The sequence below is a fragment of the Anopheles merus genome, unplaced genomic scaffold (assembly GCF_017562075.2).
Source record: "Anopheles merus strain MAF unplaced genomic scaffold, AmerM5.1 LNR4000273, whole genome shotgun sequence".
Classification (NCBI taxonomy): domain Eukaryota; kingdom Metazoa; phylum Arthropoda; class Insecta; order Diptera; family Culicidae; genus Anopheles; species Anopheles merus.
The window spans coordinates 13,371-32,500 of record NW_024427853.1 but is presented as its reverse complement, the minus strand read 5'-3'; the positions used below and the strand labels follow the sequence as shown (position 1 = coordinate 32,500).

At 48.4% G+C, this 19,130-nt stretch overlaps 1 protein-coding gene across 1 annotated transcript; it reads left to right on the top strand.

Annotated features, from left to right (window-relative positions):
• The first annotated feature begins 2,749 nt into the window (after positions 1-2,749).
• Positions 2,750-4,929, top strand: LOC121602039 (conserved oligomeric Golgi complex subunit 6-like). Its single transcript, XM_041930811.1, has 3 exons — positions 2,750-3,041; positions 3,106-4,560; positions 4,627-4,929. The coding sequence occupies exons 1-3, from the start codon at positions 2,850-2,852 to the stop codon at positions 4,855-4,857; spliced, it is 1,878 nt and encodes a 625-aa protein (XP_041786745.1). The 5' UTR covers positions 2,750-2,849; the 3' UTR covers positions 4,858-4,929.
• The last annotated feature ends 14,201 nt before the right edge of the window (positions 4,930-19,130 follow it).

The window sequence follows — 19,130 nt, the reverse complement described above, 5'->3', positions numbered from 1 at the left end:
CAGTGGGGAGAATCGTTAGAACATTGAACCTGTCTGTTAGCACACCAATTTTCTTCCGTTTCTATGGCCGGATATATCGGAATTGTAAGAATTGTAACATGCTGAATCAAATTTATCATCGTTCGAAACATAAAAGTAATAAAAAAAATACGATCAAACTTGTCCATTTTCCCTTTCAACTCAGAACAACACAAACACACACGCGCGTGCACACATCACACACAGAGACAGATACTGGGCCCAATTTGATGAAGCACGTTTTGTACAATCTCTTGTCGCAACACACATTCGAGTAGGCGAGGAGTAGGCAGCCGCTGCTGCTACAAAACAACACATTTGGGAGAAAGGAAAACAACACTTTTCGTTTAAAGTACAAAAGTGTACGGAGAAGAAGAAAAAAAAAGAAGAGGAAAAGCAGTGCCGCCGCCGGCAGGATAGTGTCGTGACAATTGCCCCCGGCCACTGCCCTTCCCGTTTTTGCTGCGAAGCCTTATCGCTTGGCTACACTTGATATCCTCGCTTGCTGGGATGACTACGGACACTTCACTGCACTCGCAGCATCTTCTCGCAGTGTGTTTGTGTGTGCCGTAGTGTGTTAGTGTATGTGTCAGGAGGATCACCTCCCTGACCCTGGTGGACGGAAAGTGGCGCACGTGTTGCGAGTGTGCGACTTGTGTGTTGCAACCGGTCGGTCAAGTGCTCGTGACCGGTTTGTGCAAGTGGTAGCTTGCAATTATCATTAGAAAAATGGGTACGCGGCGAAGGGTAGTAAGTAGCGAATGTAGTGGTCCTGTTGCAGGTGCCAAACACCCCCAATCGGCCATAACCATGCCGACCACAGTGTCTAATCACCACCAACACTTGCTGGATTAGAATGGAAGAATGTTCTAATATCTCATTCCTAGTGGATCACAGAACATCCTCATTAATATGGTCGAACAGCTGTATGAACTGCATCACTACACTTTAAACACAGCTCTGATTTATTCCATCTCAAACACACATTATTACATCACGATCGTACACGAACCCACCGATTATTGATCACACCTTTACACACCTGCAAGAGCAGCCAGCACAACGGCGGCAATTTCGACTCACGCGGCATGCACGCACCACCTTTAGCGGACGAGCAAGCACGCACGAAGCAAAATTCCTCCAATCCGTTCTGGTCCGAGCAAAACAACACACTCGCGACGAGATTGCCGGAGAAAAACGATTTTCCGGCCAGATGTTCGAGACAGCGTACGTTTCGTAATGCTCCGTGTCAGCCGAATCAGCCGTCGGTATGGTCGCGACTGAGTATGGAACTGTAGTTGATGCTCCTGCTCTTCGAGCGAGCAAGCTTCCTTCCGAGCAAGCTCCATGCGGTTACAGTGCTGGACGAGTGTCGGCACACCACACACTTGGCAGATGATTGATAGCCAAAAAATCACATTTATTTTTAGGTTGTTTAAAATATGTTACTAAATTATTATAATCACACGGTTAATATATTGGCCTGTTTCAATGTTTTTTTTCCCTTTTGATAAAAAAAATAATGGTTTCTACGGACAAATTAATATGACTTCAAAGTTATTTCCATTCAGCAATGAATTTCGTCCATAGTTTACCGAGGACCGTACGAGGAGCCGACATGGAGAGTACATTGCCCGCCTATTGCAGCCGAAATGGGGGGAAATTCTCCGAAATAAAAAGCTCTCCGCTTCTCCTTATCAAGCTTTTCCCATCTGCTGCTGCTCTCAGTAAGCTCCGACAATTTTCCCCTTGTTAGAATTTGCTCAAAGAACGTTTGGTCCCTTTCGTGCCGCTGTTCTGGCGTACTTTTACAAGATTTTGTTTTACTTTGCTTCTGTTACTTTAGAGAGCTTTCGTTTTAAGGGGAGAATTTCCACTGTTACTTTCCAAAGCTTGCATTGAGGTTTAATTTTCTTGTTTGATCCATGATATGTGTTATGCATTGTATGATGCTGTATTGTACTATTAGCGTAAATAGAATGTGTAGAAATGAGTAAAATGGATGGACCTGTTTTATTACCTTTCATCATGCAAATTGCACCTTTTTAGTTTCACCAGACGCCGAAGTGCCATATGTGTAACGGCATAATAGTTTAAATATTCAACAAGTTCTTACACCGCAAACAGCTATTTTTAGCAAGCAAAGTTTATTTTAGTATCGCCATATGCTGCACAGCTACATACTGTTTATTGTGGAGTCTTGTTTGCCTTAACATGACATGCAATCCAAATACGGACCCTGAGCTTGAAACAGCTAACGGTGTCAGCCCAATGTTTGTATTGGTTTGATACATAGATTTTTTTCCTTTTCATAATCAATGCGCTTAATCCTTTTTTATCCTTAATCAAACTTTTTCCTTCTATTTTTCCTATACTTTAAAGTCGATTATTCTCAGTCATTGTTATCAAGTTTAAATGTATCGAAATCCTACAATTATTGCTAATTGAAAGCGTTAAAGTGAGATATTTCTTATAGAAATCATTGCAAAAGAAATATGTAATCATACCGAGCTAGTTACTGCACAGGTGCATATTAATTTAAGCCAGTGCAAACCCACAAAAACCGGAAAATAAAGATTGTTTCAAGGTGCTTTTGAGCAACCGTTTCCCGATCGATATGCGCCTAAATGTATGCAATCCTCTCTTCACACCTTGTTAGCGCGCTGCGGCTTCCCTCAATTTGTCGCCTGGGTGGCGACGATTTGACAGGTCGAGGAGAAAAAAAAAAACATGCAACACATCAAAACAAACACGACACGGCCGGAACGACACGAAGGCAATCGCCGTTTCTACTCCCCAAAAGTATCGTTTCGCATTCAATTTTATCCAAAATGCAGCCGGTAGACGAGAAAGAGGACTACATTCAACAGCGGTTGAACAAAGTGCTGGAATCACGCATCGAAACAGACCGCGAAACGCTGGACGCACTGTCGGAACTGTCCACCTTCTTCAAGGAAAACACTCTTCAATCGCGTCGTAATTTGCGATCGCAAATCGAGAAGAGAAGTCTGGAAATCAATCAGGTAAGGTGTTCCGTGCATTTGATGCGTTTCCTGTTCTAATTCAAGTTTTTTTTTGCTTTTTTAGAACTTTTTAAGCGCCTTCAAGGAAGTGAAGGAAGCGCTGGACGGTATCTGCGATGACATCAACTCGATGAGCCAATCGGTCGAGAGCATGAAGTCGCAGCTGCGTAACACCGAAGCCCAAACGAAGGACCTCATCCAGCAGGCAAACACCTTGCAGGAAGAAAATGCAAAGCTGCAGATCCAGCAAAAGATTGCGAGTGGGTTTCTGTCCCGTTTTCAGCTGTCCGTCGCCGAACACCAGATGCTGTACGGAGCGAAACGGGATGCACCGATTACGGCCGAGTTTTTTCAGGTGCTGGATCGAGTTCAGCGCATTCATACCGACTGTCGGACATTGATGCAGAGTGGCTATCAAACGGTAGCGCTGGATATAATGGAGGAGATGACGTTACACCAGGAAGCGGCACTGGAACGATTGTACCGATGGACACAGTCCCACTGTCGCAATGTGGAGTCCAACGAGATGGGTGTACTGATCGTGGAAGCGATGGCAAGATTGCAGGAGCGACCAGTGCTATTCAAATATGTCATTGATGAGTACTCCACCGCGCGTCGTTCGGTGGTTGTGCGAAGTTTCATCGATGCCCTCACAATAGGCGGCCAGGGAGGAAATCCACGCCCGATCGAGATGCTTGCGCACGACCCGAAGCGCTACATTGGCGATATGTTTGCGTACATCCATCAAATATTGCCTCCGGAAAAGGAAAGCCTGCAAATGTTGGTGCGGAACTGTGACAAGGAGGACATTTCCGAGCAGATTCAATCGGCCATGATAAACCTGTCCGATGGGGTGTGCCATCCGCTGCGTGTGCGCGTGGAGACGATCCTGAACGCGGAGAAGGACACCATCATTCTGTACTCCATCTTCAATCTGATCAAGTTCTACCAGAACATGATAAATGGCATCGTGAAAGGCGGCCAGCTGGAGCAGTGCATGGCCGATATGCAGCTGTTCTCCGAGACGACGTACCTCAACAGTCTTACATTCCAGGTGAAGCAGCTGCTACAAGGTCCGAACGAAAATCGCCTGGGACTGGAGCCTCCGCAGACGGATCTGGTCCCATCGCCTAGCGTCGGCCGACTGTTGAATCTGTTGAAGGAGATCCTTTCCGTTGCCAGCATGGTTGCCGGCAGTCAGACGGACATTGTGAAGATTGTCGGCTGTGTCATTGATCCGCTGCTGCAGTCGGTACAAGAGTCGGCCTCCCATCTGCCCACAACGGACATGGCTGTGTATCTGCTGAACTCGCTGTATCAGATAGAAAGTGTCATTTCGATCTACGAGTACATGGAGGAGCGGCTGGAACGGCTGCGTGCTCAATCGGACGCTCAGATCGATACGCTGACCTCGGAGCAGGCCTCATCACTGGTGGCGAATCTAAATCTGGGCCCCATTTACACCGTGCTCCAGGGGAATGCTTCACAGATCGATCAAAGACATCTGCAGACCTTTGTTGTAAGCTAGCGAAACGTTCACTATACTATAGAGCGGTTGTTTACATTCTACTTCTACTCCTCACAGGTTAAATTGGAACAATTTCTCCAAACTCCTGAAATACTGCTAGTCCCGCAGGTGAATCTGCTGCTCAGCAGCGGACATCGGGCAACGGTGCAGAAGCGATCGTTCAACGTAATCATTGCAATCTATCGTCAAATTTACGAGCGCATCAACGATCCCAAAAATGGGTACACGAATCCGGAAACCATTCTTTCCAAAACGCCGGAACAAGTAGCGGAGCTTCTTTGCGGGTAAGTGCACTCTCCCCGGGAGGTAGGGGAGGATGGATGGTCAAACGATTTATTGTTTTTAAAATAAATAATTGATAGTTAATAGGTAATGTTTATATTTTAACGAAAGAAACTGAGCATTTAAATTATTTGACAAAAGCACCAAGATGTATATAGAAACCACCTGTCGGGCAGAATGTGTGTTGAAAGTTGTTTTCCATCTAAAACTTTCAAATGATAGCATGATAAGGGCTTCGTGTTATTACGGTAGTTCCTGAAATACATTTATTTTTCCCTGAAAGTTCCCTTTTTAGGCTGGAATAAAGAAAACAAAATCCCCAACCGCAATTATGACAAAACTGAACGAATCTGCCACATCTATATGAACCTTGCCAAGACCCCGACACGCAACTGTCAGCTGTCAAAGGGCGACGCAAGAACAGCTTTCGAAAAGCGCTTTGAGTTTTTATTTATTTTCCTCCCGTGAAACGCGCTCCTTTTTCCGTTTCCAGTTTCCTGTTTTGTTCGCCCCTCTCTCCTGCTGTGTGTCCTCGCATGCGTTCCCGCCCCTGTACGGCTGTCCCTTGTGCGGTGCGCCGCCCTTCATTTCCGCGCCCTCAGCCAATCTAATCTCCAAGTTGCGAAGACGAACCCATCCGCCCGTCGGTGTTGTGCGCTGGTGTGTTCGTCCCGTTTTCATTCATTCAGTCCGTTGCGAGCATTCCTCCGTTCTCCGTCTGACCGTTGGTTCGTGTCGTGTTCTCTCGAGTGGAACCGTGTGTGTCACCACATACTCACACACACGCAGACGTGCGCGCGTTCGCACACAGACCACTACCACCACCACCATCAGCCTGCGGGCTCGCCGAGGGTCTAGTAGTCTGTTTTTGTGTGTTTCGAACGTCGAACGCAACCGTCCTCCAGTGCTCGGTTCGGGCGGTCGGCCACCGTTTCGTTTGCGGTCTCGCAAAGAGGCGAAGAGAAAAGTGTGTGTGTGCGTGTGTTTCCAAATCCAAATCAATTGCAGCTGCTTGGAATTGGCCTGCAATTGCTGCACCGACTGTATGCACTTTGGCTGTGACGGAATGGTGCAGCCCCGTAGCATTCTTTCGTACGAGACGTGAGCAACCGCAATCCCTTCATCACAAACACCGTTCGTCCGTCGCTTGCTGTGCATGGGAACGCAGTCCGAGTCTCTTGTGTGTATGTGTGTTTGTGCCAATGAGAAGGTGTGTAGGGGAGTGTAGCGTTGCTGTCGCCGTTGTGAATGAGCAGTGTGTGCATTGACTGTGTAGAAAGTGGCCGTAGAAAACTGAAGAGGCAATTTCGAGGGAATTGAAAACAACGGGCTTTTCAACGGGCCTTGTGCCGGAAGCCAAAACTGCCACCGGCGCGCGTTTGTGTATATGTGTATGTGTGTGTGCGTTTGTGCGTCCGGTCCCATCCGGATCCGTGTTTTCAGCGGTGATCGCGTCCGACAGTGATCCCCGCATTGCCCGCTGGCTGGCTGGCTGGCCCCCAATCTTCCCGGAGTGTTGTTGGGCGCACAGCAGTGTGTGACGTTTACACTTTGCTACCGTTTCTGCCAGACGGCGGAAAAAGTGAAAAGAAGGAAAGAAAATGTAACAAAGCGTACGTGAGAGCGAGCGTGAGAAAGAGATAGAGCGAGAGTGAGTGCGTGTGCAATTGCGATCGCGTTTGATCGTGTGTGCTCTGAGCGAGAGAGAGAGAAAGAGAGCAAAGGAGAAGGAAGAGGTGCATTTTTTGATCGACCCTTTTTGCACAATACTCTGCAAACCTCTGTGTGTGTGTGTGTTGGTTTTGTGCGTGAGTGTTTGAATGTTGGTAAAATAAGAAGAAACAGGGGCGGGGGACAAGAGAAGCATCCCCTAATCCCCGGATCATATTCGCAAAGCAAAGCGGAAGAAGGCAAAACAACATCGAAGGAACGTCATTTAGAAGTTGGTGTTGTGTGTTATTTTCTGTGCGTTAAGTGGTGAAGGAATTACCTGGCGGCAGACCGAGAGAGAGAGAGCGAACAAAGGCGAAGCAGCGCAGCAGCCTCGATCGAGCGCGCGAGTGAACGAGAGGGAGCATCGCGCGCGCGGAGGAGCGCCCTCGGAACACAACACACACTCATCTCAAAATGGCGGATTCATATTATCAGGTACGATCGCGGACATATTTTCTCTACTGTCGGCGCTCCAACACACATACCCCGCGGGGTGTGCTGTGTGCTGTGACACAGCTCCCATGGGACGTGTTGTTGCTGTTGCTGCTGCCGTGCCGGGCACAGAGAAAATATCGCTTTTTAGGAGGATAAATTACAACGCGTCTCAAGGTGTGTGATTCACACATACGCAATTGGGGCGGCGCATTAGTGTGTGACTAATGTTATCTAAAATAGTACAAACCACTAGACGAAGGGGTGGGGGAGGATGTGAGGCTTCTTCTTCTTCTTTCCCATTCCCGGTCCCTGGGGGTGGTGCTGGTGGTGGCCAAGGGCGGCTGACCGGTTTGTTTTGAGACATTTATCACAACCGCTCTGCTATTTGGTTCAAATGTCAGATCTGAAGCGCGCAGGCAGGTTCAAGGTGTTTATTTATTTTTCTGCGAGAAGATTCTAGTGCGTCCATGTGTGAGTGTGTAAGTGACTGAACTGTAGCAGGCGACGACGACGACAACGCATGGCTTGCTTTGAATAAGCCGGCTGTCTCTGTTAGTAGTGCGCCGGGGGGACTTTTGGCCAGCTTAAGCGTGTTTTTCCTTCATTTTAGGATGAAGAATGTGCCCCGGGAGGTCTCTTTTTTTTGCTCAAAATGGAGTATTTTTGCCGACGCGCACAGACCCATTCGTCATTCGCAATTTTGTGACAATTTTTGCACTAATTGCTCTCCGCGAAACTGCCTCGGGACAACTGTTGCGTCTCCTTCTCCGGCCCGATTGCCCGATCCTTCTTCCGCCCACCATGCGCAAAGTTTTTGGTCCTCCTGTCTACGGTCTCTGGCCTGTGTCTCTTGATTGGCGTGACCTAGAGCATCGTTTATCTTCCGAAAACGAACGATCGACAGGCACAGACGGCAAGCGAGAGGATCGTACCCCCCCCCCTTTCTACACCAGAAAGGTAAGACGCGAAGAGTCACGGAATCACTCGCTGCTTGCTCGAGTGGTTTTTGCTGCTCCAATGGGGTGGTAGAAGCATTTAAGATAGAAACAGGTTTTAATACCTCTGCTCGCCGTCCGCCTGCTTCTCTTCTAGGTTGCTGGTGATGAGTTTTTTTTTGTTACCTTTTCGCTGCAAATATGTGTGGGAATAGAAGCACACACACACACACACGACGACGAGTGTATTTCACCGGTTGCGCGATGGAAACGCGAAAACCGATCGATCGTCTTCTTCTTGTTGTCGCAAATCAACCGTCCCCCGCCGACCCCACGCACGCCGTCGCCGACACACACACACACACGGTGGACACAGGACCGAAGATGGCATGTACGAATTGCTTTTAATTGCCGGGCCGGACTCAACACGCCGACGCAAATCTCTCATCCCCACCCAACTTGTGGGACGCATAGAGCAACGAGTGGCAAATTATTCCAAAACCGCAGCGGAATGTATATCGGCCGTGTGACATGTACGTGTGGGACGAGGAATTATGGAACAGGTGTACCCCATAACACCACTTCCCCCGTAGGGAGTTGTCTCCTTTTGCGCGTATTCCCGCATGTTTTACGCGCACCCGCAAATCATACGCACAGGACGGTTTAGCGCGGCGAAGAGTGATTCAGAATCGCTGCAAACCCCGCCCGGGGACCGCCTGGAAAGGGGGAGAGAGAGAGATAAGAATTGAAACCACGATTAGTCACTTGTTCGACACGGCATTCGCTTGTTCCGACAACGCTTCTTTACTCTTCCAACGGGTGGTGTGTGTGTGTCCCTTCCTAATCGTTATCACACAAGTGCCGTCATTCCATGTTTTCGATACGATAGCAGAGGGACACGAGGGTCTTTCGTTAATCTCGCGCCTCCCGCTGTATTGGACATTTCCTCTGCTGGCGGTTAAATCCACAATAAAAGCTACCTGCAAAACGGGGGGGGGGGGGACATGTCGCTCGTTGGTGCCGGAAATATGTGGCTACCGATCGATCGGGCGGATTGTGGAAATGCGGCCAATGATTCGCTTGGTGTGGTTTGGGTGGAACCGGGGGAAATCATTATCACGTTGCTGGCTGCCTGCCACAAATCGTCAAAACCTCACCGCGTGGGGGGGGGGGGGGGGACTATCTCCAAATCAAAATGTCCGCGGTTTTTTTTCGTTTTTGCTGTCAAAGTCTCCTTCCGATGGCGTGACAACAGCCAATTCGAATACATGGAATGAACCTCTCGAAGAGACGATTACAGCAATTCGCATTCTTTCCGGTATCTCTCTAATCGAATCGTTCTGAATCATCGTTGCTTTTATGAAAGCTTTTCTTCGTTTCCTCAGTTTTCGATCTTTAAAGCTCTCTGAACCAAGCATTGTTGTAGCATTTAAAGCTACAAGTACGAACGTAATCCTTCTTCTTTGAGCCATTCATATAAGCATTCGCTCGAACTACGCTCGTCGCACGGTGTTTTCTATTGATGCAAAATAGTGCTTCGCTTTAAAGCGCCGCTTCTCCTCCCGCCGTTTGGCATAAAAATGCACACTTTACAGCTCATTAAAAAAGCGGCAAAGCCGCCTTCCAAACCGGGAAGAGAGAAAGAGAGAGTGAGGATCGTTGTGTTACCTGCTGGATCGGGAAAGTGGTGCTATAAAACTGGATAAAAAGATGAAGAAGAAAAAGCGTTAGATGAGCTCGCATGCACATGGTTTTAGTAATTGCGTAACGCCATCATCACCATCATCATCACCAACAACAACGTGGTCGATCATCAAAGGGGGGACCCCTCTTTAGGAAGACATTTTGCAACATTTTTGGGCGAAACCGGCTCTCTTGGTCTCTGCTCTGCCATAATGCCTCTTCACGACTCGTTATCATCGCCTGTCAACGTTCGATTTGGTGCTGTGGAGCGGAGGGGGAACTATCAACCCCCGTTCCCCCTAAGGTCGCAAAAGTGTAGGTAAACCGAGCGAGAGATTATACGGTTCGCTTCCGGACGGACGGACGAGGCGAACGTTGCGGGACCGGGACAATTGATTTATTGACCTTCGATTAGAGACAACCGCAATCAATTAAGCTGATGACCACGCGACGAGACCGACCGACCGACAACGTGGACAACGAGGTTCTCGTGCCAAGTTCCGCCAGCGTGAAGACGACTGGTCCAATATGACTGGGCTGGATGGTGTCCCCCTGGGTGTGTGTGTGTGATGTACTTAAAGCAAAGGCCCTATCGAAAAGCCACCGTTTTATCGCCGCCAACCACGCGCTTATCACGCAAAGTGATTCGAGTGTTTGTATATCTGCCCGGTGTTTTCTTTCCTATCCACCACACACACGCACCCGTGACACACCCTACGAAAATGCCGATAAATGTGCCGGGTTGTGATGTGTCCGTCCCGCGGAGTGTGTGCGGATTCTCTCGCCGATCCTTTTCCCACGCGTTGGCGTGCTTTGGAGTGTGTTTCTAGCTCTGCTAAGGATATTTTTGGCAATCCCTGTGTCGATTGGTGGTGATGGCGTGTCGAAAATTGTTTGCGAAAGGAAATTAAACACTCCCGGTAGCATCATCCGCTCGAAACGGGGGAGGAAGCCTTTTTTGAAGTCCTTCCTTCTACCCGATGATGATGATGATGATGGTTCACGCGTGCGTAGGTGTGTTGTTGGCACGTGGGTACGCGACACCTCTTATCGTTTCGATCGGGTTTGGGTAATGTGTTGATTTGCCATCCGTTTACCCCCTGCCCTCCACCCTCCACCCCACTCCTTGACGAAGCCGTTTAACGATTTGTATGTGTGTTTGTGTTAGTTGAAGGGTTGGTGGTTATTTTGAGACTTCTAATGGAGGAAATGTTCTTCGAACGGATTTTTCCATTAAATCAAATGTCAATTTCCAAAACTGTGCTTAATTTTAATTACCTGATTGTGTTTTATTTTAGCCATTCCCACGAAGAAGATCGTGATATTACCCAAGCATTTGGAAGAAATTTAAATAAAAAACGAATTACCACAAACACTCCTCCCAGAAGAAAGGGTGCTTTGGCAATTGAATCTCTTTGTCGCCTGCAAGCAACCCCTTACAAAGCATGAATTATTTCGACGCATTTTGGCTCGCAACAACACCTCAACAGGGGGGAGGCACGATCTGGAGACAAAGTAAATTACTATCATTTCCTCAACATATTTGGCAATCGGTCGGTTGAGAGTGGTTGTTGCACATAAAACAACACCTTTAACCTCGTGGCCATGTTTCCTCTCGGGTGCAAGTGTAACACAACTGCCGTAGCTCGGGCCGCGTAACCATAACACAGCCACCAGCCAGCGTTGTTGCCAACAGCAACAGTAGCATTAAGAGTTCACACGTTCCCATTTCCGACCGTATGGTGTGGTGTGTGTGTGTGTGGCACAACCAAGCTAAATAGTCAGTAAGTAAGGCACCGGACCGCCAGTGCCCCAGCCCTCCCCCTTTGCCTTCGTGTGCGCTGTGTTTTGGTGCTCGGAATAAAATGGAACTAAAGCTCTCTCAAAGCTCTCTTTCCAGCAGCGCCGTCCCAGTGTTTTACCACGGGACGGAGGGATCCAAATATTGCCATTAGGGTGTACTGAAGAAACTGCCACCATGGCGCACCAACCTGCCCTCCAACCTGTCCACAAGACCCACAAGTCCCACAATAGTTAGACGCACTATGGCTTTTGTTGCAATAAAATGCGACACACACACACACACACACACACACACACACACACACACACACACACACACACACACACACACACACACACACACACACACACACACACACACACACACACACACACACACACACACACACACACACACACACACACACACACACACACACACACACACACACACACACACACACACACACACACACACACACACACACACACACACACACACACACACACCACACACACACACACATAGCAGTTCCAACTGTCGACACCTCGCGGGGCTCCCTTACGCGCACTGGGCAGTAGCGCTAGGAACTTGTGTCGAAAAGAAAAGGCACCCCAAAAAGCCCTCAAGCACCACCGGATAGTCGCAACATTGGCCCGTTGTTTTACCGTCTTTTTTACTGTTACTGTGCTTGTGTCTTCTCTCTCTCTCTTTCTTTCTTTCCTTCTCTATCGCCCTGCTACATTTTGGATGGTCATTTACGATCTTTAGGGGGAATAGGGGAGAAGCACACGAATGAAGAAAAACAATAAAATCTTTCGGTTTATTATGTAACGACTTGTGGTGGGTTTTTTCCCTCTTTTTTCTGTTTCGAGGCAAGAGAAATAGCGCCGAAAAGCGTCTCTCCCTAAAGCTTTGGCCGTCCGACACGGGCTGGATTGGTGGTGATGATGGTGGCAGATTCTTTCGTTGGGCATGATGCAGACCCGGTTCAACACTTTTCAGGCTGTCAGCACACTTCCTTTATGCTTTCTCTCATCGACATTTTGATGCATTGTTTGAGTTGATTGGGAGATTTATCAGAAAAATAGCTTGCGGAACGATAAAGGACACCCAACACAACACCCCTGCCTACCTGCCTGCCTCCCTGCAATGATTTGCATTCCATGGCCATAAAATTTGCACGCCATAATGAGGACAAATGCGCCGTCGTGGTGCCGGTCGTCGGTCGTCGCTGCTTTCCATCAGTGCGCCGGCTATTTATTTTGCCATTATTTGTGTTTATCTTGGCCAAATCGTTATTTGCTCTGGAGCGCGGGTCGATCGATTCCAAGGACGACAATTTGTGTAGTGCGAGTTTCTTCTGTAGAGAGAAAAGGAGAGAGAGAGAGAGCGCCTAAACGAAAAGAAGGATTATGGTTTCGTTTTTCTATGAGCTTAGGATACAGGAAAACAATTTATCTTATTTATGGGACTGTGTGTGTGTGTGTGGATTTAGTGAGCAGGTGGCGGTGGTGGTGCTGGGGCTTCAAAACGGCTCCAAAGTGTATTCTTCACAGCCGGTGGTTTGACGGTGATATTGCAAGAAACAATCACTCGTGGTGGACCCTTCAAGGTCCGCCTCCCATCCTAACCCACACCCAAGATGAAGGTTCAAATTACCGTGTACTTATCATTCATGATGTATATTATCAGCCTGCACACACACACGCGCGGTGTATACTTCTTCCTCCTTTCCAAAAGAAGAAGCTAGGTGCTGCTGTATCAGAATGCGTGAAATGATGGCGCAAAAGGGCAATTTGGGTCACAGCCAAGCCAGGGAAGATGGTGTGCGCATAGTTCGCATTCCATCATCAATTAGCCGGGTGGTCGGGTAGTAGAAGAGGAGGGGGGGGAGGAACCAATGCTGCAATTTGAAAAAGTGGCATCTTCTCCGGACACCACCAGCAGCAGCAGTAGCACCCTTTACCCCCGGGGGGGTGCACGCGAATTTACGTGATCGCGGGTTCTCGGCTTCCTCTTCCCTAGCTACTGGTGCGCTAGGGCTAGGTGCTACTGCTCATCTCAATCATCTTCTAATTATCCTTCAATTAGCTGCACGACTCGCTGAACTCTCTCGGCCAGCTCCCGGGAAATGGAAGCCAGCGCGGGTAACAGGAAAAGCCTTGATTTTCTGTCGGACGGTCGGTCGGTCGTCGTGGGACAGTAATTTCGCCACAAACCGGTTCGGTCATCCGTGACAGATCGGGGAGGGAGGGAGCAAAGGGGTCGGCTCTATGAATGTGCTTTGGTTCGAAGTTTGCATTCTTTTGCTGTGCTGCTGTGCCACCTCGCATTAGCTGCTCTCGAACAGCTTTTATCAATTAAATTAACCACCTTCCTACTGGCTCTGTTGATTCCTCTTGGCATCTTGGACGATCAATGGGATTGATTCCGTTTTGTTAGGGTAATTTCCCAGTCAGAAGAACCGGACAACTTGTGGAATCTATTACCAGCCAGTGCAGAGGTCGCCAACAATGTTTGGGATTTTCCACAAAATTACACAGTTCCTGTTGCAAAATCACGGATCTTGTCACAATTTCACTAAACCGATCCGATAAGCCTGCTGCCTGAAACCCCTTCACAATCGATCAGACGATCGTACCTTACGCAACCGTCTCGATTGAATATTTATGCTCATTTTATTCACCTCAACCAACCGGCACAGCACACATCCATCCATCCATTAGGATGAAGCTGACGGCTCTTTGATGTTTTTTTTTGCCAAACACATTTCGCCTGGCGTACGTGCCTGCGCCAGTGTGTCCGTGTGTGGGCAGTAGATAATGTGACATCAGGCTGAAATAGAGGAAGAGAATTGAAAAAATAAATAATTTAAAACAGAAAACGAAAGCGAATTTCATTGGAAGTGTTGTAAGTGGCCGGAAGCATCCTACCACCGAGCGTGCGCATGGCTTTTGATCCAACTCCGCTGATTCTTATCATAACACAATGTCGTCACATTCCTACCTTCGCAATTTTGTGTCCCATTCACCTGTGACTAATCGTACGCAAACGGCGCTTAATGAAAAGCATCGAACCGCTTCGCCGTCGAAACAGTCATTGATCGGTTTCTTGATCGCTCGCGCTCCTATGATCGATACGCCAACCGGATACACAATCCCTTCAATAACTCACACACATACACACTTGTGCACCTTCCACCTTGCAGTGTGTGCAATGGAGGAAGTAGTGCATGTTTCGCATGTATATTTGCATAAAGTGCACGCGTCTTGAGATCTGGCTTGGCTTGTGCTGTTGACCGATCGACCAACCAACTCCAAAGGGACGCGGGCGTGCGCGTCCGAAACCAGAGCATGGCAATTATTCTTGTGCAGCACCACCACCCCCTCTGTGTCAGGGGGCTGCTCTGTGTACCGACGACCACAAGCGAGCCCAAGATTAACGACACCACACCACAGCCAACAGCCACAATGCATTGCGTACGCCGCGCCGTTTTGTGGGAAATGTAATCAAGTCGGTGCGTTTTAATGATTTATGTCGTTCGTTGCTTGTGGCAAGATGGAAGAATCGACGAGTCTCGTTGGCTGGCTGGCTGGCTGGCTGGCTGGTTTTTCATCACGACGCACCAAACGGTGCGTGGGCTTCACATGCCTTCTGGGAAGTCATTCCACTCATGATCGTTACAAAGTGTGTGTGTGTGTGTGATCGCTTATGCTTCACGATGTTCGAAATTAACGTATGTATGTAAATACGCTCCGTAGAGTTGCTGGATTCTTTATACGGTTGTGGTGTGTGATTTGAATTTCACGGGCGGGCTTGGCAAGATAAACTTCAACCGAGCGGTCGGTCAGTAAGTCTCGGTAAAGGAGTGTGTTCATACAGTGCTGGAGCTTATTTAAATTGATTTTAATTACGTCTCTAGACGGCTGGAAGTGGTTTGGTGTGGAGTGTTTGCGTCTGAACGATTTTCAGCATTAATTATGAGGGAAATGCTTTCTGCAGGCCACTTACTGTTGAATGCACATGCTATAAAAAGGCATTCAAAACCCCCAATAAAACACAATGAACTGTTCCTTTAAGGCATGAAAGTGCTGTAATTAAATTACTTTCCATGTAATATACCCATCGTCCCGGGCACATAAAAGGATACATTGTTAATTTAACAAAAATCAATATCCTGTCCACGCTTTCCACGTTCTCCACTGCGTATATACAATGGCGTATATGAGTTTGTTGGAGCGGGACGGGGAGAGGGTTTTATCACACTACAGATTGCTTGTTTTGAAAGTAATCAGTGTGCAGTCTGATGCGCTGTTGTTGCCTTAGGACAATCGATTAACTCTTTACCCCTCTGGGCAGCTTGATGATGATGAAACGAAGGGAGAGTGTGTAATGCATCGAATCCTGGTCTGTGGTCTACATCGGAGGACTGGAGGCGAAAGAGATCGTCCGGATGTGACACACACCGAGGTATGTCGATGTCGTCAAACGGGGATAGTTCCTCCTTCCTTGTTTCCAGCACCCCGCGATGAGCAATCTCGTTAAACGTTAAACGATTAAAAAGTCGTCTTCCGCACCACGGTGTGTGTGTGTCCGTGTCCGAAGCTTTGTGGCCGCCGCGGGTGAAAGTGTTTTTTTTTGTCACTGCCTGTGGCTAACTCTGTGTGGACCTGATGGTGGAATCGTTTTGCCAATCACGTACACCAACAGCAACCGTCTCTGGATCGTCGGCGGTTTGTGTCCGTGTCCGCACGCGCAAAAAGGGACACACACCGGACGGCCGGCTGGCGGTGACGACTTCCTCGTGTGGTTGTTGGCATCTCTCCACGTCGGTGGTGTTATGCCTGTTGATGGGTGATAACGATTCGCCATCAGTCCCACGGATCCTCGGGCTCGTCGGGGCCGGATGACGGAATCGATCCGAGTTCATTAATTAAATTCCAATGCGAAACCATCAGGCGCATCCCGTGCTCTGGAAGACCCGAAAGAGGGAGAGAAAGAAAGAGAGAGCAGGTCCTGTACGAGAAGGATGCACTAAGAGGAAAGGGAGTGGAATTTTAGAGCCTTTTCGACGCGCTCTCCCGGCCCGGCGCCCGGTGGCTGCTGTCGATAAATGGATTCGTTCCGGTTTGTGGTGGACAAAATTGAATCTGTTCGCGGGCGGGCGCTCGAGTTGGTGCCGTGCGAAAAGGTCAAACAGCTTTCGCTGGCCGGCACCAACAAACCAGGACCGAATTAGTGGGTGAAGTTCATTCGAGAAATCCATTTGTACCTTCATCGAAACATGACGAAATCGGCAAATGTATTTACCCCGCACTAAGCAACAACTTCTGGAAGGGATGATTTCTGTTTCTGAGTCGTGTTCCGCAAACCCCCAAAAAAATGTGGAAAAATGAATAATCTCTTTTTTGTAACGATTGCTAACGTCAACAGCTTAACTCATCGCTTGCATTAGATTATGGTGATTCGCGCCACTCCTTCTCGGTGGGGCCTGTCTGTGAGGTCTGGGCGAGTTTCGGACAACTTCCAATAATTCGGCTTATCAGCTGGACGCGCATGTAATTCGGCTGATAGTGTAGTGTATGTGCCCATTCTTATCGGTCGTCGGCATGTTGTGCTTCATGTGCCTCCGCTACAGTTCATGGCTGTTTCGAATCGAAGCGGGCTTTTGTGCTAAAGAAACTTTAGCGAATTACATCTCCCCCCCTCCCGGTCGCGCGGTCTTACGGTGTGCGGAATTTGTGTTCCCGTTATAGGCCGTGCTTGTTGGGCGTATTTTGGCAAATTAGAGCTTCGCTTGACGGACGCACGGACGGACGGTCCACCGAAAGACCCTCATCAGTGGTCGTTTTTCATCTCCCCTCTGTTGATCCATCCCTTCCGGCAGAGCTCTCCACCGAGGGGGGGGGGGGAGAGAAACAAGCTGCAAAATAAAGTCAAATAAATCTGATGTGGCAGCATGACCAATGGATTGTTTACGCCTTTCCCCGGGCCAATTAACGCCAGCAATGATGATGGCGTTTTTTTGTTTGCCTCTACCTCCAACAACAACCACCAGAGAAATGAGGAAAGGAACTGGGAAAAGGTGCCTTAGTGTGTGTGTGTGTGAGTGTGTGTGTGTGTGTGTGTGTGTGTGTGTGTGTGTGTGTGTGTGTGTGTGTGTGTGTGTGTGTGTGTGTGTGTGTGTGTGTGTGTGGTGTGTGTGTGTGTGTGTGTGTGTGTGTGTGTGTGTGTGTGTGTGTCTGCGCCGATTACGTTAACCGTTTTGCCGCCTTTCATTTTTCCCGTTTTCCTTTCGCTCCCTCTTGCTCCCTCGTCGTCCGCTGATCGTCCAAGTACTTTGGCAAATTATTCACGCAAAAAGGTGTCGATGGAAATTATTGGAAAATTCGGAACCAAAAACCGTACCGAGGGCGAACAGCGAAAGATGACGCAATGGGCAAAGAATTGTCCCAAAACTTCCGTTCGTTCGTAATGGCGAGGGCCGAAAAGCGTTGGGATGGTGGAACCTAATACGAGCAATTGAAGGCATTTTGGGTCATATTAAGGTTCAAATTGAGCTTATTTTGGGAGATGATTATGAAAACTAATTACGTGTTTACATCATTTTCTCCAGGAACTCAAACTTCTAAAGCAAGCCTGAACTTTATTGCATTACAAATATTGTCTTTGTGCGGTAAATCAGTACGAAGGTACGAAACCAAAGCATTTACAACCAATCAATACCATCCGCTAAAGGCAACATTGACGCAGTACTAAGTCTATACATTCGCCGGAAGGCAAGTTCCTTTCCCGGTGGCTAATTTTCCGCTACAAAAATAACGTCAAACTTGTCTGCCAATCCTCCTACAATCCCCTCTATTCCTCGAACACAGTACAATTAAGTCATAAAGTTAGCAAAGGCTGCAATTCATCGTGGCAAATGATGAACGTCTATGGGGGACGGGGACTGCACATACATACGGTCGGGCAAGAGCGATAAGACACACAGCCCACCAGTAACTGATAGGGATGTTACACCAGGTGAGCAAGGCGTTGATTGATGCAGTTGCCGTTGGGCGATGTAAATGCATCTTCTCTTAACGGTGGCGCTAAGCTAAAGCATCACATGTCAGGGAGAGAGAGTGAAGCGCTATAGAGAAAACGAAACGGCGATTACAGCACAGGAACTCTGGCAAACAAACCCCGCAGTTTCAGCCATCGCAGCAAAGCTATGGGAAAATGATGAAGCAGCAGATCCAGCAAACCGCCTGGGACCCCTGCTGCATGCTAGTGTGTGACCGCCTTATCAGCCCCAACCCACCAAACACCCCTTCTCGATGCACGCCAGTCACGTCTCACACATCTCTCAAAACATAAATACCGCAAAAGTCATCATCAAACAGGCATGTGCGCGAAGTTACTCAATCTTTCGGAACGCGCAAAACGCGCGCGATAAAGCGTGTGTGCAAACTGAATGAGAAGTGCGTGTGTGAAAACCGTAACAGCGCGCCATGATGTAGCAGGAGGAGGTGGAGGAGGAGGAACACAACCCCGCTGCCGGAAGACGGGAGGAGGTTCGGTGTGAAACTGAAGCGAAAAAGAGCCTGTGGGCTCTTGCGGAAAACCCGAACCAAACAGATCAATCACGACGACAACAGAGCAAGGCAAGCGTCTCTTGGGAGTTTCTTCCGCAATGAAGGCTTTACACACACTGGCTGAAAGGATGAAATATGATGGCAACATAA

Coding starts and splice junctions, on each gene's coding strand:
- LOC121602039 (XM_041930811.1), top strand. CDS start 2,850: ATGCAGCCGGTAGACGAGAAAGAGGACTACATTCAACAGCGGTTGAAC. Junction 3,042..3,105: donor GAAGTCTGGAAATCAATCAG/GTAAGGTGTTCC, acceptor TTGCTTTTTTAG/AACTTTTTAAGCGCCTTCAA. Junction 4,561..4,626: donor GACATCTGCAGACCTTTGTT/GTAAGCTAGCGA, acceptor TACTCCTCACAG/GTTAAATTGGAACAATTTCT.